We start from the raw sequence: 23,615 nt of genomic DNA on the forward strand, positions 1-23,615 counted from the left end.
TACAGATGACCTTGGCATCGTTACCAATGAACAACTAAAAGAGTTGTTAGCCAAAGGACCAAAATATAGAATCCCCCAGGCCATCAACTGGAAACAGAACTTCAAGTTACTGATGGATGCAGTTGAGGACTATGCAAGAAAATGGATAAAGCGCGAACCAGACGAACCAGCACTGGACACTTTGTCTGAATGGATCAAAGCTATTCGATCATGCATTCAGAAGCGCATTCAAAAACTACGATGCAATATGAGTAGAAGAGTTACTAACCCTTTCAAGAATCAGGATGTTGTGGATGCTTTATCCTCTTTGCATGACAAATATGTCGTTGTTCCAGCAGATAAAGCCTCAAATAATATTGTCTTCATATGTAAAAACCATTATTTGCAATGTCTCACAACAGAGCTTTGAATAAACAAAACTACTGGTAACCCTACATATTCTTTAACATCATTTACCAAGGACGAAATTTTACAAAATCATAAATATGTCCTTTCTTTTGGTATCAACATCAAAGAAAACGAAGAAAATTTACCATCATTATACATACTGGATACCTAAATTACACAAAACTCCATATAAAGAACGATACATAGCTGGGTCTTCAAAATGTTCGACTAAACATCTTTCTAAAGTACTGACTACTATTCTTTCTACAGTTAAAGATGGGCTTCAAAAATATTGTGATGAGATTTATTCTACCAGTGGTGTTAACCAGATGTGGATTCTCAAAAATTCGAAAGATCTGCTGCTTAATCTTCGATCACAATCTTTGCAATTTTGCAGCAACATAAATACTTTTGATTTTTCTACGCTTTACACTACTATTACCCATGCTCAGTTGATAGATCGACTTCATCATCTCATTAAACAGAGCTTTTTCTATAAAAATGGGAATCGTAGATACAAATTTCTTGTTTTGGGCTACAATAATTCATATTTTGTGAAGAATCACACTGAATCTACCAGAAAGTATACTGAAGATGATATTATCAAAGTGCTGGATTTTTTGATCGACAATACATTTGTTGAGTGTGGAGGATTTATATTTCAACAGACATTCGGTATTCCAATGGGTACTAATTGTGCACCCCGACTGGCCGATTTGTTTTTGTACTTGTATGAAGCAGAATTCATTCAAAACCTTCTAAAAGACAAAAAGAAAAAGCGCCTTGCGAAATTCTTTAATTTTACTTTCCGATATATTTATGATGTTCTATCATTGAATGACCCATATTTCAGCCAATACTTACATCTCATATATCCCAGTGAACTTAAAATTAAGGATACTACTGATACTAGAAGGACTGCTTCATACCTTGATCTTTTCCTCAATATTGACGCAGATGGACGACTTCACACAAAAATCTATGATAAACGGGACGATTTCAACTTCCCAAATTATCAATTTCCCATTTCTCAGCAGTAACATACCCTCTGCCCCTTCGTATGGTGTTTACATATCTCAATTGATACGTTATTCTCGTGCTTGTTCACACTATACGGACTTCATATACAGGAGTGTGCTCCTTACGCAGAAACTGCTCCAACAAAATTATGAGGAGAACAGATTAAAATTGACACTCCGTAAATTTTACGGACACCATCAGGAATTGGTTAATCCATACGATGTGTCTTTGACCAAACTAGCTAAGGACATTTTTACCACATGTTAGATTGTGGTTTGTCATTACGTCGTCTTATCTTTTAACTACCAAACGTGACTTGTTCCCGATTGTGACTGTTTTGCTGAGTGTGAACTCGCATTGCTATAAGATGTGTTACGGTACTTTTCTATTCCAAATTCATGTATTTAGTTTTGATGTTATATTTTTGATTCTCATCTGATTTTGTCAAATGTCTTTTCGGTTATATTCATGTGTTATGGTAAAAAAATTAATCACCGCCTTCATTTATAAGATTTGATTTGGTTCAACGTAATTTGTACGATGTATTACGTTTGCAGTTTGATTCAGAATTAACCGGACATCATGGACATAGAGTATAATTAATTGTCTAATTGCTACCTCAGTTTGATATTGATAAGTATTGCAATTTTCATTGTTAGTCTGGCTAAGAATCATGCAAAATGATGAAATAGTGATACACACTGTATCACAGAAATCCACAATACTTTTTGTGTTGAAAGATATTGTGAAGTAAGAGCTAAATTTGTAATATGAAACCATTGAACACAGTATATTTTTCTTGGTGCTTTATTGAATATTGGACAAATATGAACTTTCCTCACTTATTGCAGTATAAGAATTTCACTATTTTCTCCTAAGACCGGATGTTTTAAGGAAAATGTTTATATGCAACCTAAAGAGAATAATTTTCTTTAAAAAATATCAAAAAATAAAATATGTAGCCTAGTACTGATTTTGAGTAAATTTGATTTCTTTTTTATTCAAAATGGTCTAAGGGAGATAACTCCTTTGAAGAAACATTACTTTCTCTTACATAACAACAGTTGCCATGTGACTTAAAAACATCTAACGTCGTTATTTTAATTGAATTAAACATAGCTGTACCATTTTCTATCTTTTTATGAAAATACAGAGTGGTTCCTATTTAATTAAAAGGAATAAATAGTATAAAGACTATATTTTCTTAATTCACCCCTGAACTGCAATGTTTACAATAACTCATTTCCTGTTTGCAAAGATTTTGCATCTGCTGTGTTTCCTTAGATATTACACAGTTTTATTCCGTTTTTACTGTTACGGGAGTCCATATCTACTTTAAGAAGATACTGTGCATGATGTGGAAATATTTTAGAACATTTTTAGACAAAGGCGAGTCCTTTCACAACTTTTCCAGTGTCACTGTCAGTTGCCTTGTTGATGTGTATACCATGCTACCGAGTCCGATGCCAGTATTAAAAGAAGCTTGAGAATTCCTGTTGTAGTTTTCAATTTATCAGGACTGTATCATGATCAAAGACATCCCAACGAAGATCAGCTAGTCAGACAATAAGACTGCAACTCATACATTGTGTAGAAGTACCAAGATTACATAGACAATATCATTGTCAATGTCCATGACTGCATGAGCAAGCAATGAAGCATGACATAACTTGATAACTTCTAAGTACATTTTTGTATGTGTGGCTTTTCACTTGACTGTCTTTTGACTGTGTGGCACAGTGTCCTGTTTATTGTAATAAAAAAGAGAAAACAGTGTTCATGGTGTATGCACCCTCTATCCACTGTGAAAAGGGAGAGCAATAACAGGAGTATGCAGGCATGACCAAAACAGAAAGATCCCTAGACCATGGAGTAATAGTAAGTAATAGTCATACTAACTTAATTTAATTTAAATATTCTTTTGTATGGAGGATAGATTTATATTGAGATAATGAATTCAAATGATATTAGAGTGCAATAAAATGTCTAATAATAATGATGTAAAATGTAACTTATTGTTACCTACAGTGAACTAAAACATTCAAATGTTTTATACACTGTAAATCATTACCCAACCCCTCCATTTTCTATGTTTCATCTCAAAACAAGTACTAGTAACTACATGTACCTATTAAAACTTTGTGGAACTTGACCAGCACCATGATCACACACAAAAAAAGGTAAATTGGCAAAATGTGACTAAAATGTTCATGTACATGTATATGATTTACAATGATTTAGCCTGACTTTGTAAATGGGGTATAGCCTAATAATCTTATAATTGCCAAAACCTCACTCATCTCCAAACTATATTTCAGACCATACATGCCATAATATAATACAATAAAATGTATAGTAACAGTTACTTGCATTTATTCAAAAGAAATAACTAGGTATAGAATGTACATGTAATGAACTACATGTACATGTTTTTCTACAGCATGGATAACCTACAATTGATCAACTAATATATTTAAGAAAAATATATCAGTTACCAGTTACATACATGTACAATAAATTTGTAAATGTACATTACATCTACATGATCTATAATCATATCAAAGAGTCAAAGTTTTAAATCATTTCTTGAAGTTTTGCATATTTGGGTTACCCCTTCTGACAACAACATGCATGACATGTATTGTATCAAATGCCCCTCAATGGGCCCTCATCCAACTTTTCCTTTTTAAATAAATGTAAACCAACAAATAAAATAGCTACAAAGGTACCTTCTACCCCTTTTGAAAAAATATTTAAATAAAGTGAGGTGTTCATTCTGTAACAGTGTTACAAGTCTGATAATATCTAATAATGTACATCAGTTGTATATATACATGGATATGAAATTCAGAACCTGTCATTCAATTAAAAAAATAAACTGCTACCCATCTAAAATAGCAACAAAATTGATGCTATTTTTAAGAGTTGTGGAAAAGAAAAAAATCTGGATAATTTAAATTACCTTTCTTTGTTGAGAGAGATTTACAACTGTTTGATTGAAATTTTATTAATTGTATATACATTTGTACCATGACCACTCAAATGACAATTTTTTAATGACTAAATACTAAAAACCACCTCCCCATATCTCATGTATGTTATAAATTCTATTAATTGTTATGTAATAAATTTTATAATTACAGATTATTGTATTTACTGATTGAAGATCATCCTGATCTTTTAACATTGTTTAACAAAATGAAAACTTGTATTTTCTATGTTATACATGTACTGATCATGATGTACATGTAAATTATGTTCAACATTTTATGTCTTATTTTTTAGGTACATGTATTTCTAACCAGTGTTACCCACAGTCTACCAAGAAAACTAGTACCGAATAAGGTAAGTGATATTTTTTAAATAAATAATAAATGGATTATAAAACTGATGGTCAATTTTTCAGCAATTCTTATGTACATGTACCTTCAATGTCATGAATGTATGCAGTGAAATTGTTTCATTAAAACATATACATTTATCTTGATATTTAAAAAAATAACTGGTTTATACATTGTTCATGTTTGCAATGAACTTTAAAAAAGCATGTTAGGAATTTTGTAATGTAAAATATTGTACATCCACCCTTGGATTTCAAGCATCACTTGATTTTCTCAACTTTCTCTCTAAATTTGAAGATTGTATGTATAAACATGTATGAATGAGATTGAGAGCAGTTAATAAATTTCTTCAGTTTTCATTAGGTAACATCTTTGCTAACCAAGGTTTCTGATCTACTACCCTTTACATTTGATCAAGCTATATTTGTTTTCCAATTCATGATTACTTTCATATATCTTAAAGGGGAGTTACATAAATACATTATATACTGACTTTATTCTTTTATATTAGGAAATTCTGTCTTTTATTTCAGGTTTCACACACACAATGGTGGTTCATGTGAGAGGAAGAAGTGATTTGTTGGAGAAAGTTCTTGCTTGTCTTTATCTACAAATGATGTTCATTTTACAGTACACAGAACATTGAGGGATGGATTGAACAAAGCTATATATAGAAAATATATCAGAATATTAACTTTATAAATGAATAATAAATCTTTAAAGAAGACATATTTTCATTTCCTCTTGTTTTGAATAATCTTTTGTACATGACTTTTGAATACTGCAATGGGTTTTTAGAAAAGTCAATTACAATACCAGCTGTTAACCATAGCTAATGTACTTTTCTGTTCCTTATCTCCCCAAATAACTGACCAAAGGAGATGTAATATGATTGCAAATGAGACAACTATCCACAAAAGACCAAAATGAAACAAACATTAACATAGTATAGGTCACCGTAGGGCCTTCAACAATGAGCAAAGCCATACCGCATAGTCGGCTATAAAAGGCCCTGATAAGACAATGTAAAACAATTCAAACGAGAAAACTACGGCCTTATTTATGTAAAAAAAAATGAACAAAAAACAAATATGTAACACACAAACAAACAAACAACCCTGCATTACAGGCTCCTGACTTGCGACAGGCACATGAATAAATAAGGTGGCTGGGTTAAACATGTAAGCGTGATCCCAACCCTCCCCTATCCTGGGACAGTGGTATAACAGTACAACATAAGAATGAACTATCAAAATCAGTTGAAAAAGGCTTAACTCATCAGATAGACATAAATACAAGTAGACGTGGCCGAGTACTTATACATCCAGACACAATGAACAGATCTGAGAGTACTTGCAGTTATCTGACAGCTAGTTCAAAGCCACTAACAACTAATAAAAAAATCAAGTCTATATGAAAGAAAGGAGATGTGGGTTGTAATGTATAAGTCAATGAAACAGAAAACAAACACACAAACACATCTATTATGAAACAACAAAACCAATTGCGAAAGGCAATGGTTTGAATAGATTAGTGGTACATGTATTTGGTTTAATACAAAAAAATGTGGCTTCCTTTTTAACAATGATATTCCCAACAACCTTAATACATGTACTGATAACTCATCAGTTTTACAAGGTATCAAGAACATGAAGAAGGTATGTAGAAAAGAAAAAGAGATAATCCTAACAACTGAAGTATACACTAGGAAGACAGCAACTCAACATCACAAATATGTCACAATTATTTTGAATACCATACAATTATCAGACCGCTAATGTCAAAGCAAGAAAACTGAAATATCTTTATTTTAATCAGAATATTTCACTCGATTTGATCAATAACACTTTCAAATTTTAGGAACAATAAAACCAAACAAATAATGATATGGTCATATAAATCTTAAGTCGAAAAATTGATTTTCCAAATATCTTGTCATTTCTGAAATATAAAGCATGTCTTTTGAATACCAAAAAATCTGCCTAATCATCACCAACAAAATAGAGATTTGTTTGGTACTGAAAGTCTAAGGTCAAATTCTGGTCACTGGTACAGTGTGTACAGTTTAAAATGTATAAATATAACCTAGGATTTGTATAGTTAACTATACAAATCCTTGATATAACTATTGTCAATCGGTATTTAAGATCTGAGAATACTCACTTGCTAAGAGCTAGATTACAGCCAATAACAATAAGTACAAAATATGTTTAAAAGACTAAAATATCAGTCAGTACACTTACAGTACACCTCCGACATCCAATGAATCTAGTGTACAGACGTCTTAAACAGTCAGGGAAAAACACAAGCTTGTGCGATGCTAAAATATAGGTACCGACATTGTTTTGAAGTTGCAGATCTAACAATAAGTAATGTTTTTTTAGCTTTCTGTGTGAAATATTTAGCTACATTGTGATCTGACCCAAACAGCATGAATAAACTTCTGTCTGAAATCAAAATTCACCTCATGTTTTGTGCATTTTTCAAAAATCATACCCTTTGCAAGGTGCTCTAAACGTGGTCAATATGTTTGTAAATCCGTCTTCTGTTAGCCTTCCTTATGACCATGATTACTCTAATAATAATTTCGTCGCTACTTAACAGATCTTAACAGAATTGTATATTGGGTCAGCATCTTAAATATAATGATATATGTTATGAAAAAAAAGAAGATGTCATTGTGGTATGAGACACCTCACCTTTAGAGACCAAAGGTATTAGAAGGTGTATAATTTTGAGATTTGTCGGGTACTTACTTACCTCCATCTCAAGCTGGGACAAGACAGAATATTTGAAAATTTTAGAGTAGCAGCAAATATTAGTACTAAATAATGTTTGCTAGGAGTCAGACAATTACTTTGGTCTAGGTAATTTTCTTCTTGTGGAGTCTTTTGCACATATTGCAGTTTAAAAAAAGACTAAGTGTTCTTTTATCATTCATATTTCATTAAAATTAATTGTCAGAAACACGCATGAAATATTTGCCACTGTATGTTCTAAAAACTAACAATCAGAAACAGATAATCATCCTTTGTTGGGTAGATGGCGTAAACCATGTAAAATAAATATGTGTATTCCCCCACAACTGAACGTTGGGGAGGGGCATATTGTTATACCCATGTTCGTCCCTTTATGGATACATAGTTATTCAGCTTAACTCCTCCTAAAGTTTGAAATCTAGGAAGTTTTCACTTTGCTATCTGTTTGCACATATATTAAAGATGTGCATGTGGTCAGGGTTTGATTTTTATTCTTTTGGGAGATACCAACGGGAGTTTAACTTTTGTCATTTTTTAGGGTATAAGGGGTTAAATGTTAAAGTTATTTTTAGAACAACACTTTTGTACTGTGGGGGCATCAATTACGTCTCCCAGCTGACACAATAATATATCAAAGAAAGTCATAAATTGACTTTGCTGTAATATAGTTACTTCTGAGTGCAGTTCTGGGGCGTCACTTTGTATAGTTTTTCATTCAATCTTTTTAAAAAATGTGTAATTTTGCTCCGCTTACCGGTATACAACATATATTCCGCTTTCTGAATTAGACCCCCCACCCACTTTTTTTTTTGGGGGGGGGGGGATTTATGATCTACCCCTTTTTTACATGATACAGATATCATTCAAAGATAATGTTGGGTCAAACCTAGCTATATAGCAAGCATAAATTAATCTGCCACTTGTATGACAATTGGTTATCTTTCCATTTTGTATTAAAAACAATGATGCTTCCGACACGTCCAAGTACTGATGAATTTAACTTATTTCAGGGAAGTCCCCCGCCCCCCCCCCCCCCCCCCCCCCCAGGCAATTGATTCTTAAGATGTAAAGACATGCTTTTTTTTCAATTCATCTATTAAGAAAAGGTTGTTTTAAATAAGTGTAGCCACATAAATTTGTACCATTCTAGCATTCTTCTTAGTTAAGTGTCTTCATGAACCTGAAAATCAACTTCTCAAAAAACCAGATCGTATTTACCTTAAAATGTCCATATTCACAAAAATTATATATGCTTTTGCTTCAGAATTCAACAGACTATCTTTTAAAATGGTTTAAAAACATTATTCACATTAAACTAGCAATAAAAAGTAAATAAGGTTATCTACAGAAAGCTTATTTATATAATTTTTGCGAAAAAAGTGCATAAATATTGTAAAAAACGTGACGACATGATCAACATTTTTATGAAAATTCTGTACTAGGCTACATATTTTTATTTTTGATATGTTTTAGACAACAGTCAACTGAAATAGAAGGATCAAACAAATCAATTCTATCATCAGGGTCTAGGGAGATAATAGAGTTTGAAAATGTCTAATTTTTGACAATTTTCCATTTTGAAAATATTTGTTAATTTGGTTGTCATGGTAACCAAGTTTCCCTTTTTGCATCCATCTTTTCAAATGTTTCCTATTTAAGTTGAACATTATAGATTGAAGTATCTGGTATATACTTTTTATAAAGTTCATCAGTATTGCACTTTTTCCAATTAGAAAAAATATGCAAATTTTGGGTATTTATGGCCATTAAACACCTTGTTGCTAGGAACAGCTGTTTCCATAGCAACAGCTTGATTTTTTGAGTGCAAATTGCCATTTATATTATTTTTGCCTCAAGTTGAATCAATTAAACTATAGCAGATGGATATCCTTCACTATGGATGTATCACCCGTTGCATGATTCTTAGCTGGACTGCTACTTAAATGTAATATCAGTATTTAGTACAAACATAATCTTAAATCAATCCTAATTCTATCTTATTTTTGATAGGTAGTTTTATTCATTCAAATATGACGTCATTTTGTGTGTTGTTTTACAAATTCAAATGTGACGTCATTTTTTTGTCCTTTTTTACAATTTCAAATGTGACGTCACTTTGCGTTGAGGCCTTGTCTAATTCGGGTTTGTCTATTTTTTATGTTGGATTGTGTTGGATTTTGTCGGTTTATGTAATGTATCCGGTTGTTTTCATGTATATCTTTTATATAGTCATTTTATAAAATTTACTGTTTGCAAAAGTATAAATTATTCTAAATAATAGGGATGTTCTGGTCCCAAACAGAAAACCCTGGCCGTTTTTGGCACAACTTTTTTGAACTTTTAGTCCTCGGTGCTGTTCAACTTTGTACTTGTTTTGGCTTTCAACCTTTTGTATCTGGGCGTCACTAGTAAGTCTTGTGTAGACAAAACGCACTTCTGGCATATTATATTCTAAACCTGGTGCCTTTCGTTAGCTATTATTCGTGTGTTTCTTTGTCAAATATGTTCTCCTATTTATTTGTATTGTAGTCCTGTAATATTGTGTTGTCATTTTAATGTTATATTTAACATGGCCATTAAAGAGGGAGGTTTGGCATGCCACAAAACCAGGTTCAACCCACCATTTTTTTCTTTAAAAAATGTCCTTTACCAAGTCAGGAATATGGTCATTGTTATATTATAGTTCGTTTCTGTGTGTGTTACATTTTAACGTTGTGTTTCTTTTGTGTCGTTTGTTTCCTCTTATATTTAAGTGTGAATTCATATTATTATAAGACGTGTCACGGTACTTTTCTATCCCAAATTCATGTATTTAGTTTTGATGTTATATTTGTTATTCTCATCGGATTCTAATGCTTAGTTCGTTTCTGTGTGTGTGTACATTTTAATGTTGTGTCGTCATTCTCCTCTTGTATTTAATGCGTTTCCCTCGGTTTTGGTTTGCGACCCGGATTTGTTTTTTTCTATCGATTTATGAGTTTTGAACATCGGTATACTACTGTTGCCTTTATTTTAGAGTTACTCATCAGACGTTCATTTACCCTACCCATTTGAACGAAAATATTCAAATTAATTCTCCTCACGTAATATTCTATTCGGTAAGAGATTCATTCAATAGACAACTTTCGAGTTCGATGCATTTCCGTTAAATTTTTTGAATATTTTGGTTTTAGTGAACACAATTCGTGCGTTTAAAGTCATATGAAACAAGTGAGTGGTGAAAAAAAATGTTTATCCAATTCTTTTACCAATGCATGTGTATATCATAAACTTAGTCCTCTAGAGCTGTGCACGATTTTCTCATTTTTTACGCAAATATAACGTATAATCGTCAATTTTTTTTCTCTCTGTCTGTTATGATTAAACAAATATGGCTGCTAATTAAATGCCGTGTTTTGAAGCCGAAGTTTACCGATTGTCACCTTATAGTAAACACATAACAAAAAGCATGGGTATTGAGCACGTGTTTAACATGTACAATCAGAGAATTGTTTATTTTAATGACAGATCCATGCGTATTGCGACCACCGGATTTTTACGAGAGGGGTTACGCTCAGGTCACTATGCATACGGAGTAAACTTCTTTTAAATGTAAACAAATTAAAGAAATTCCCCAAGAATAAAGTATATGTACATAAGTTGTATAATGAAAACTATCTATTTAGTTATAAAAAACATAGGCATATTTTTTTTTAATTTGAGGTTTCTTATGACTTTAAGGGCGTCGTCACTTCTGTTTCCAGGTTAAGCTGGTTGTTGGAAAAATATGATCATAAATTACACGTATTATTCGGCCAATTAAATTCTTATAATTGACAACATTAGGGAACAAGGATAAAACCCATACGGAAAAAACATTATTTCTAGTTTTAATTCACTTTAAAAGACACAACTCATGAACATTAGAATTACATCGATTATCAGATTTATCTTCAATCAGTTTGAAGATATTCTAAGAAATTTACAATTAATCTCTATGCTATTGTGTTCCAGGTCAGTGGTAGACTGGTGTAGTTTTTTGTTTGAGTGGTCTGACATTACTGAGTTGTCGCTTCCTGTCATGCATGTTTGATATTCTAAGAAAAAGAGGGTTGTTCAATGACATACTATAACTATGACTATATATGGATATCAATTTTCATAAATTAAGATTAAAAAAAAAGTATTAAAGCTTACGGACAAAGCCTAAAACTTTAAAATAATGAATAATCGTAGTAATGAAATTAAATGGGATAATTCCTGAAAACTATATTAAATTCCATTTGTTTCCTTTTCATACATCTTTCACCGTGGTTTCATGTTGGTTTGAAAAGACCATATAAGAGTCATTCATTATTTGATTTACTTTATTTACACTACGTGTTATTGGACCGTATTCTAAGATCTAAATATATTTTGTGTTCGTCGCTTGTTTCACTGATGCAGTGGTGTGTATATCGTTATAATTAGTTTGAACAGAAACCGAATACTGAGCAATATGTATGAACAAATCTATTATATCGTCAAGATTATATTTACAGTTTTAAAATACTCACTATAACACTCAAAGGTTACTTTTAAATGTCTTGAAGGTTTCTGGCAACTATTATTGGACAAAATGTCGTTTGGAAGAGTGCAATTGTTTAGTCCAGCACAATGGTTCTCGAAGTAAGCATTTAGAGTTGAGTGACATACAAGGTTGTTATCGGAATCTTTACACCTTGATTCACCGTAGACTATCGACTTCAAACTTATTGTTCTGTTTTCCGGACAGGTAACGCTTTCGTTTCTTTGTCCATAATTTTCACATAAAGTAACCTGTAACACTTCTGCAAAAACATACAAAAACCTTATATAAAGTACATGTACATAAGTCAGCTATTGGAAATACCCACATCTATTATATTTGCTATTTCATCCTTTCTTCTGTTTCTTAAAATACTAGTATCGGTGTTAAGCGTATGCGTGTGTGGTATTTTTTAATATTTTTAGAACAAAAAGGTATCGTTTGAATTAAAACAAAAACACAAAAAAACATCTCTCTTATTCTTACTTGCTTTTAATAAATGACACCAATCGAACTATCTCTCACGAATGTTTACGAGAGCATTTAATTCAACAAATACTATTCATCAGCATAAACTGCCAGATGTAAAATACTATTATGTGTTATTAATCCCTGAACTTAACAACAATGAATATTGTACAATGTTGTATGGCGAAACTATAGAAGAAAGGCAAATAAAAAAATACAAATACCATTGGGACATTCAAACTCACAACTCGAAAACAAACTGATACCGCAGGGCTAAAAAAAGAATTAAAGACTTAGCAACACGAACCTCGCCAAAAACTGGTGGTTATCTCAGATTCTCCGGAAGGGTAAGCTACTGAGTTGTGCATTTAGTATATAACAAAAATGAAGAAAGACTTCAAGTAAGGCTTATATGTCATACAATACAGAACACTCAATGAATCATGCTTATTATCGTTACATCAAATTGTTGATTTATAATAGGTTTTTCAATCCACTGACAGGAAAGGCTTATATATGTTAATACGCAGTTTTAAAGGACACTATCTGTCAATTGTATTAACCGATTTGACTCAAATTCTTATTTTTGGTTTAGAACAATGTAAAACATTTATCCATACTATTAAAATGCTAAAATAAACAATTTACAGAACATGGGCATGCTAATACGTAGCTTCGTTTCGTGTGTATTTTAGTCTAGACGCCATCTAATTTACTATAGAGTTGACCTCCAAAGTCATCCGATGACCATATTAGCGAGGTAGACATAAATATAGATATATATAGATTAAGCGAACTCGTGCTATTGGATTTTTCTAGGTATGTTTAATTTCATATTTTAGATTAATTAATAAATCTTGAATCTTATCAATATGAAGTTTAAAACTGTATGGCAATGAATGAATGAATGAATACTTTATTCTCTTAAAACAATTGTTACAGAGAACATATACATATTAACAATGTACAAACTTATATAGCATGTGTGAATTACATATACATATATAAAGTGATACTAAGAAGTTCTAACCTGGAGGAACGACCTTCTCTTGGACGTTCTTTATAAATTTACATAGTTTTTCTAATACAATTACATTGTTGGAAGCAAATAGCTGTTAAAACTTATAAATGTTAACATTTTCGTTACAAAAAGGGGGAAGCAGATTTATTCTTTCCTTGATAAAGTAGCTACATGTCATTATATAGTGGTATTCATCACCGATATCCATAGAGTCACATAGAGAGCACACACTTTCGCTTCTTGGTAAATTACGCCATCTGCCGGTCTCGACTGGTAATCGGTGACTACCACATCTAAATTTACAAAGGATGTACATATAATAGGGTGATAATTCTGAGATATAATTTTCAAAACAAAAATGTGTTTTAAATAATCTATAGCACAATGCCTTAGGAGATTTGGACATTTCTGAATACCAAAATTGTATAAATTGATCCTTTAGTTTCTGTTCAATACACTTTGAAATCCATAATGACGAAAAAACAGTTTGGTTTTGCCAAACATTTGACATACCACAATCATCTAAAATATTCTTTATAAACTTTAACCACTTAGATTCATAACCATAATCTGTTTAGTAAACATGTAACAATTTATATAATAAGGATGAAAATTTTGTTTCATTTCCTCTAACAAGTCTACACCAGAAATTTATCATACGTATCTTTATTTGTATCGATAAAGGAAATATTCCTAGCTCACCATATACAATAAAATTGGGTGTAGATTGCTTCAAGTGCAAAATAATTTTATAAAATCGCAACTGTATACTTTCAAGAACATCTAAATTTTCAAAACCCCAAATTTCTGATCCATAAAGTATTACAGGTTCTACTAATTTTTTAAACGAATCAATTTGACATTCAATAGATAAGTTATTTTTTCTACATTTCTTCAATAATCTAAACATAGCTTTAGTTGCTTGTTCCTTAAGATACTTTCTTGTAGACAAAAATGATCCACTTTTACAAAAGAATATACCAAGATATTTATAATCTTTAACTATTTCAAGCTCATTTTTTTTTAAATAAAATTTTGTGTTTTTTGACATCCTGCCTTTTGAAAAAACTAAAACTTTAGTTTTCTCTACATTTACTTTAAGTTTCCACATGAGACAATATTCTGAAAAATTATCAAGCATAAGTTGTAGATCTTCAACCGATTCTGCTAATAAAATGGTGTCATCTGCATATAAAAGCAAAAATATTTTTAAATACACTGTAAGTTCATTTTCAGCATCTTTGCTAATATATTCTAAACCTTTAATATCTGTTGATTCTAAATATGATTGCAAATCATTTAAATATAGTGAAAATAATACAGGCGATAAATTTTCTCCCTGTCTTACTCCAATTTCAGAGAAAAAGATCTCCGAAGTTTCATTGTTATGTTTAATACATGACTTTACATTTTCATACATATTTTGAATAATTCTTAAAAATTTGCCAGTAATATTTGAATGAACAAGCTTAAAAAATAATGAGTTTCAAAGTCGAATGCTTTTTCGAAATCGACAAATGCACAGTGCAGCTTTTCCTTTTTGAGAGAGAGTAATTCAAATAATGCATACAATGCAAATATGTGATCATTTGTTGAATAACTATGCCTAAAACCAGCTTGGTTTTCATGTAATAATTTATATTCTTCTATAATAATATTTAATCTATCATTCAAAATGGATGTAAAAACTTTTCCTAAACAAGATAACAATGTAATAGGTCTATAATTTTTAGGATTCATCTGGTCTCCTTTGTTTTTGTATACTGATATCATGTGACCTATAAGCCATGCTTCAGGCAAAATACCTGAATCAAAAACTAAATTAAATAATTGAACATAAATATCTATCATGCTATCCAAAGAAGAACAAATATATTCATTAATTATTTTATCTTCTCCTGGTGCTATATTATTTTTGGCATTTTTTACAGCTTTTTTTATCTCATCTTTAGTAATTTCTCCATTTAAAATTTCATTGGAGTTTTCTGGATCCATGTTATTTTGTATACTAAAATCTTCTCTTTTGTCGTGTTTGTTTTTATTCAGATCTTTAAAAAAATGGAATAGTGTTTCAAGAGAAATTTTTGATTTCTCTCTTTTTCTATCTTGATTAAGGATTTTCCAAAATTCTTTCAAATTTTTTACTCTTACATATTTCATCTTTTTACGCATATCACGATTAAATTTAATTATATTTTCATCCATAATATTTTTATAATACATTTCAGAAATTTTAACTCTATGTTTAAATACATTTGAACCATAATGTTTATATAGCCGCTTAGCTCTCCTAAGCTCCTTTCTAGCTTTATAACAGTCAGAATTAAACCATAACTTGTTTGGCTGCTTTTTAGAATTTTCAGAACTTTGCTTTCCGCAAGTTAAACCCAGAGAATTTTTTGAAGATTCTAAAAGTATATTAGAAATTTCTTGTACAACTTGATTTACGCTGTCTTTCTGAACATCCGTCGTATTTGTATTCAAAATGTCTAAATTTTCTAGAACTGCTTCAACTCGTGAAAGATCAATATTATTTTTAAAATCCAAAGATTTCTCAAATTTCCATGGTTTAATTCTTACTGGAATGTTTCTATCACATTCGTTTTGATGTATAAATTCAGGCCTAATCTCTCATAAAACAAGTGAGAGTGGCGAATGAATATCTGAGTACAATTTGCTAAATTCTAGTACTTCAAAATGTTTTACAAATTTAAATAAATGAGCCGTGCTCAAGGCATAATCTACTACACTCAAGTTTTTGCTGGTTGATTTCCCAGCTTTGTCATTTTCAATTCTGCCATTGTATATAAATACATTATTATTTTTACAAAAATCTACAAGTTTTCTCCCAAAATTATTGACAACTAAACCAGGACTATTTCTATGTTTTGGAATACACAATTCATCTAAAATTTTAATATCAGTAAGTTCTGTGATATCTATAACATTATTGACAAAATAGTCATCTGTATCATTATTTTCTATATAATCTCTTAAATTTCCAGTTCGAGCATTAAAATCTCCAACTAAACAAATCAGGTTTGTATTTTCATTAAATTTATGAAATTCTCTTTCAATATCATTAAATGCCTCAACCGAAGAATATGAACTATTTTCAGGCGGTACATAAACAATACCAAATATAACATTTTCCGGTGAATCAAAAACTTTTTTTATCGATACTGAACCAAAGTACAAATTGACAGTCGGTTGTAATTGGTTTAATAAAACTTTCTAAATAACTTTTATACCCAAGGGCAATACCCCCTGATTTGTTAATAAATTTCTTTCGATTTTTAAGATGAAATATGAAATCATTACATTGTATTTCATCAAGGTCATCTAATTTAGTTTCTGTTAAACACAGAATGTCATAATTATTTAACAGTGATTCAAATTCTGGATATAACAACTTCTGTTTAATACCGCATACATTTAAATATAAAAGACAAATGTTATTATAATCTTTATGTACAGTATGAGTTTTTTTCATTGCACGAGAGGTCGTCAGTTCCACTAGAGTAGTCACGTTTACTACGATCATCTGATCCTCCATGGTTCACCTATTTATGACCTGGTCGAGAATGTCCATCCTGGGGTCTTCTTTGGGTCTTCTTAGGTTTAGCCCCTTGCTGTTCATACGTCTGTTGTGTATTACGTTTTCTATTAGTCGGTTGCTCGTTTTCGACGTCTGGGATTATAAACTCGGTACCATCTATAAAAAGTTTATCTCGTTTAAGATACGCCTTTTTCTGTTGATGTTTAGCTTCTTTGAAGTAAGGCCATAATACTTTGCGCCTGTCATTTATTTCTTTCGGGTATTGTTCACTTATCCCGTACTTTGTTCCTTTTAACTCTTTGGCTGATTTTTTAACTATTTCACGATCTTTAAATGTTTTAAATCTACAGACTATCGGTCTCATATTTTTGTCGGATTTCCCGAATCGGTGAGCACGTTGGAATTCAACTGGACTTTCTATTTTTAAACTGGTTTTCATAAAGTTTAGGAGTATTTGTTCCGTTTCCTCACTTTCTTCTCCAGGGTTTGTTTGAGGTATTCCAGAGAATACAAGATTTTCCCGCATAGAGCGGGTCTGTAAATCAATATGACGTTCTTTGAGGTCTTCAAGATCCGTGCAGAAATGTGTTATATTTGAACTTACATCTGTATAACATTGTTTGATTTCTTTTATGTCTTTCTTAACTATATCGTGTTCTTGTTTACTGGTCTCATATTTTGTATTTAGAAATTCTAAACTCTGTTCAATTTCGACGACTCGTTTTGTTACATTGTCAACGTTTGACACCAGTGTATTTAAAGTTGAATGAAACTTGCTCATTTTATCGGAGAGCGAATCGAGAACGCTAAGTGTTCATTTTTGCCGTTTTGACATTGTTATTTTTCGCTACTCCTTTATTACAGGTCTCTTTGTTTACATTTTTGTTACCTTTATCAACAGTGTGAGTAGTTTTCTGTTTTATTTTACTAGGTTTCTCACCACTTGAGTTTTGTCCTTTTGAATTCTTCCTTTTTCTTTCATTTTTTTCACTCTTTTTGGAATTCATCAGTTATAATGTTCATAAAACATAGTCAGGTTCACAAATTTGTTGCAAGTTAAATCCAAAATCACAATATTTTTATCATAAATTTTCACAATTCAAAAAGACGTCTTCCATAGTTGACACATGCGCAACATAGAACCATGTTGGGCTCTTTTACAGCCCAATATACAGTATGGGGTTTTCATAATTTTGAAGGTGGTGTGGTTGCCTGTAATTTCTTACATCCACTTTATTTGAATTTAAGGGAATAGTTGTTATTTATATAAACAAATCCCACATCAATATATTGCATGTGCAACAATCAGACATCAATCAAACACCAAACTGGATGTAATTGAAAGACACCTAGAGATCAATAAACAGTCTGGAACAATAGACATGATAGACAAAACAAGAAAAAATATAGCGAATTATTGAGAAGAATAATAATTACATGTATCTGCAAGATTTAAAATATTTTGTTTAAAATTTTTTGAGTTATAGGTTCCACCTACCATTTTAGAAAACTGTGATTTCATTGCAGCTAGTCTATTAGAGTGGTATTTCATTGGTCGTAGATTTGGAATCTTATTTTATAAGGAAGTCAGATATGAACATCCGCTTTAGGAATGAAGGTTGAGTAAAGGCCGGATGTCAATTTTAGTCTTATATATATATATATATATATATGTATACATATATTATTGATTCAGTGGTGATGATAATATAAATAGACACTGACGAAGTCTAATTTTCTTTTAATAGTTTTGAATGTTTCCTAAGTTTACTAGGATTAGGTGGAGGCGTGTACTTATTTCCGACAGAGGGACACTCAATCTATATCAATTTGTGCATAAAGCGATTGTTATTTGCTATATACTGAATGATTATACCACACATTTGTGAAGGTGTTAACCGGTGTAAATATACTGAAAATACAATAAAAAAGTTCATGTCTTTTTCAGGACTTCTGATCCAACCATGTGGTATGGCATGTTTGTGAGATGTGGTTCTGGCGGATGGATGTTCATGTGTGACCTGTATTACTGTGTATTTCACTGGATTGAGTTTTTTTGTCTAAGTAAATTATTAAAGAGCTTTGCTTTGAGCTTAGTTCATTGTCATGCATTTCATTCTTTGTGAAATAATGATTTGACAGACAACTGTCATTGGCACAATGCATTGTCAAAGTAACATTAATTATATGCACAATGTACCGATAAGTAGTAATGGGGAGATTAAAGCATTTTATTTAGATTTGAACCATACATTTTTTGTCCAGAAGCCAAATTAAAAAAAAAAGCACAAATTTACGTAACATTGCTTCTCGTACAATAAGCTAAGCAATATGATGCTAGGTGGTTTTGTTACACTTTTTGATACATCTGTACTGCCTACTGACGACTCAGTCCTGAGTGTAAATGACCATTCAGTTTGTTAACAAACAAAAAAAAGAACAACATTTATAAGGCCTATCCGGCCTAATTGATTTCTAAAATTATATTTCATTGTTGAACATTTATCATTCATTCGTTTATTTCTTAATTTGCGTGAATTAACAGTAAATCTTTTACTGCACTTTGAAATTCATACCACAACAAAACTGCCTTACTGTTCTGGTATCACTTTTATTTGTATACATATATATTACACAAAAAAATTGAAAACAAGAATAGTTTTGCAAACTTTTTTCATTTTGAATACTATAACTCGCCAAAAAGGTTCACAGTGTGGCTCGCAGCTGATATTTTAAGATATCAATGTGTAGAAACCCCGATAATCTATACATATTAAGTAGATGTTCATATCCATCAGAAATTTAGTCAGATGACTTCTGTAGCAGTTATGAGTCTTTGAAGCATGCTCACAAAGGTTCTTTTGTTGATATCATTTTTATACTGGTCAAAACTTATTTTTGCTTTCACCAGGCTTTGGAGAAGATATTTTTCGAAGAATTAATAACACAGAAGTTTACTTTCTAGCTCATCTAGCCCCAAGCATCATGTCAGGCATTGTCATTACTTTAAAAAACACTAAATGTCTGCTAATCTGAGAAACAATTTCAACATTTAAACCAACCACGAAGTAACATAAATAGAACCATTCACATAGTACGCAAATACATGTTCTCAGATACCATGTTCCATATAAAAAAATTACATCATAAACAATTGAACTAATATGTGTTCCTCTCCTAGCTGTAAAATGTATCCAAGTCAAAGATGTGAAACATATTCCATCATAATTATTAGGTAGTCAATGCAATCAGTGTTTCTTCCATGACAGTCTTGAACATAAACAACTTAATATTAAATAAACAACACTCCTGATGCTCAGGTTGGCTGTCATTGTGCAACACAGTTAATAACATAGAACCCTATTGAAAAAAACAGAGAACTCCTTTTGTCAGAAAACACTGTCACACATTCATATATACTATCCACACTGATCTGTGTCCACACAAAAATATATGTTTATCATCGTTTTTACCTGTATAAGAATGATTTTTTGTGGATCGAATCAGTCAATCAAATGATTTACCTTTGTTTCACTTTTTATGATGACATTCTTTTCCTTAAATAACTTTACACATACAATTCACGGGTTATCCATCTATAGCTAACTTAAAGTAGATACGAATTCAATGAGGTCGAATTATTCACTTGCAAATTTTTAATTCATTATAAATGTTTTTTTTAGCTTATTTTGAAAAAATTAAACAATGCTGGCTGCTAAATGCGAATAACTATTTCACTATTTTACTTTCATTAATGATTGAACAATTTTTTTATATATATATATCTCGTAGCTAGTGCCCCTTTAAAGGACACTGCTAAACGTCAAAATGAATCGGTCGCGTCTTTTAAAAATGAAGGTTTTAAAAACATCATAGTAATTAAATAGCTAAGTATCAAAATTATTCTTCACTTATGTTACAACTTATAAATGCCTTCATTGCCGCATCGAAATAACACATATCCGATATTCCTACACATAAGGAAGCTTTTATGATTCATTTTTTTTTTAAAGATATACGTGTCATGAAAGTGGAAGGTGTGGTCGACTCCACAACAGAAGATTCGCTTCTTCCATTGACTGTTAGTGTGATTGTCAACAAAGCTCAATGTAAAACATCCTAGTTTAGTTGAAACATATTTATTTATATTGGATTGGGATAACAAGTTGTAGCAACTTATATAAATCCCTTTCCACTTTGCTGAATTCCTATTGAGCAGCATTGGTGATACATGGCCGTGTTCACACCAAACGTCACGTAAACCTGTTTACAATAAGTTTCATGTAATGGACACTGGTTGCACATTACATTTGTTCTCATTTGTACATCGGTTGTAATAACTTGTGCATGTAAATTTTTCACATCAGTATAAACATGTACACACGATTTATATCCACTTCAAAGCAAGGACCGAAGTTCATAAACTCGGCAATCAGACGCAGGAGAGCCGACAACCTTGCTTCTGAAGTTGGATTTATATGTACATAATATACTACTGCAAAAACAAATTATCAGTTGGGCGCACAGTAATTCGCGCACTTTGACTTCAATGGAAAAAAAGTACAGGTACATTCAATATCATGGAGATTTTAAAAATGTTTCTTTATGTTAATGAGAAAAAAAACGAAAAAAAAAACCCAATTACGTATTTTTTTTAGTAATAAAGAAATTGCTTCTTTCAAGAAGATGAATGATTGGTACCTTAAATAAATCGTTCTATTGATTTTGTAAACTATACGATTTACATTGTATACAGATGACATGATAAAGTAGGTTAAACAGAGGTGCAATAGGTGAAAACAGGATTTTAAAAATTATTGCTTGATTGCTGTTTGCCTAAATGTGTGTCAGTGGCAAATATTTCATTCATGTTCTGTAGAGGAACAATTTCATAAAAAAAAACAATAGGTTGGTCATGTTTAAGAGGCCGTCCATGATAAAGATCTGGGCAATTCGGGCTGTCATTGGACAATGGAAGTATATGTTTATTGGATAACACAGAAATTGTGCCTTGCAACAGGCAACGTACGTATCCCTTAAAGAGTTGTTGCGAAGGTTCTTAAAATGCAGAGAGCGTGGCACTCTTTCTCACTTCTGTGTTGAAATGAATGATATGATCATAATTATAAATTTTCTACTTCAGGCATATAGATAACTATAGCTGCAATTGGCAAAATTTTTAGTCATCAAGGCTTCTTCTACTTTGTATTTTATTTGGCCTTTTTAACTGATGAAACTTTGCGTCTGGTGCAAATACAAAATTCAATCCTTGTATCTATGATGAGTTTATTTGTACACTAGACATCGGATTTAATGCCCGTTCTGATAAGCCAAACTGACGCTCAACTTTGGCAAGTGCGTTACGGCCAATCGGAAGGAATTAAAAGGACCATATCTCTATTCCTCAGTAAACCATGGGATGATTTCAGAAATGAATAGTCTGGAATTGATCTTACTGCTAGAAATAACCTTATCTAAAACACGACGACAGGAATATTTTGTCCTCAAAATGCAGATCTTTGCAACTAACCAGAAAAACAGGCACATATTTTTTTTTTTTTATTACGAATAGGTTTGCGTTTGAATGATACAAAAAATATACTTCAATTCTATGTAATGTACATTTAAAGCACGAGTACACGGTGTGAACAATTTTTCATGTACAAGTAGTTAAAAAAACTGATAATTACTTTGTTTAAACAGGGCCAAAATGTATTAGTTTTTTCAATGCTTTTAGGTAGAGAAAATGTTTTCTGGATAAACTGACTTAAAATAAATGTGAAAGAAAGCTTTCGCAATTTTTGCTTTGATGCTTGCGAAAGACCAAAAGACAAAAAGACCAAAAACACAAATATAACAAATCATTATTTGTATCAACGAAGATAAGTTAAAAAATTCGAACTAAATACACTGCAAGATGAATAACATACAATACATGTATATAGTCTGTAGATGGTCATGAGAAACCATGATTATCTTTAAAAAGTTGTAGACACAAATTGTTCTTGATAGTTAAATTCGCACAATAATATAATGAATGTCATATTAGGAGCATTATTGTGCTGAGTGTATTAACAATATGACTCACCGTTGGCTTTGGCGAAAACTAACATTTCAAAAACAATATATATCCGTATTTTAAACATCTTGACAACAAGTATATAGAGTATCAACCAGGAAGATATAGGTAGCCATACATGTATGTGTACAGGAAATTAACTGTTGATTATGAAAAATCAGTTTTGAAAGATAAACTTATTTAATATAGATAAGTGAATATCTAAATTAAGGATAAACAAATGTCTACTCATGAAATTTTCAATGAATAACATTTACTATTGGAATTAAGACATTGTAATGAGTTCATGTTTTTTAAGAAACATAAAAGATCACAAACATGCAATAAATGTGTTTCCTAAAAATTTATTATCAATTCAAGATAACATTCAATTACTTGTTTTGATAAAATATCTTATACGAATTTAGAAAAACATAGACACTGCATTTGAATACG

General features: G+C 31.3%; 1 protein-coding gene and 1 long non-coding RNA gene across 3 annotated transcripts in view; one reads left to right on the top strand and one right to left on the bottom strand.

Moving 5' to 3' along the window:
* Positions 1-23,283, bottom strand: part of LOC134721653 (uncharacterized) — a 36,691-nt gene extending 13,408 nt beyond the window's left edge. For both annotated transcript variants that reach the window (XM_063584792.1, XM_063584791.1), the window contains exons 1-2: positions 23,190-23,283; positions 12,043-12,315 (exon numbers count right to left, since the gene is read on the bottom strand). In XM_063584792.1, the coding sequence (XP_063440862.1) occupies positions 12,043-12,315; positions 23,190-23,247 (331 nt within the window). In that variant the 5' untranslated portion in view covers positions 23,248-23,283. The remainder of the gene's footprint in view (positions 1-12,042; positions 12,316-23,189) is intronic.
* Positions 2,652-5,421, top strand: LOC134723635 (uncharacterized). The gene is made up of 3 exons (XR_010108139.1): positions 2,652-3,285; positions 4,693-4,752; positions 5,282-5,421. It is a non-coding gene; the product is annotated as an uncharacterized LOC134723635 (long non-coding RNA).
* Positions 23,284-23,615: the final 332 nt, after the last annotated feature.

This window comes from Mytilus trossulus, chromosome 6, assembly GCF_036588685.1.
Source record: "Mytilus trossulus isolate FHL-02 chromosome 6, PNRI_Mtr1.1.1.hap1, whole genome shotgun sequence".
Classification (NCBI taxonomy): Eukaryota; Metazoa; Mollusca; class Bivalvia; order Mytilida; family Mytilidae; genus Mytilus; species Mytilus trossulus.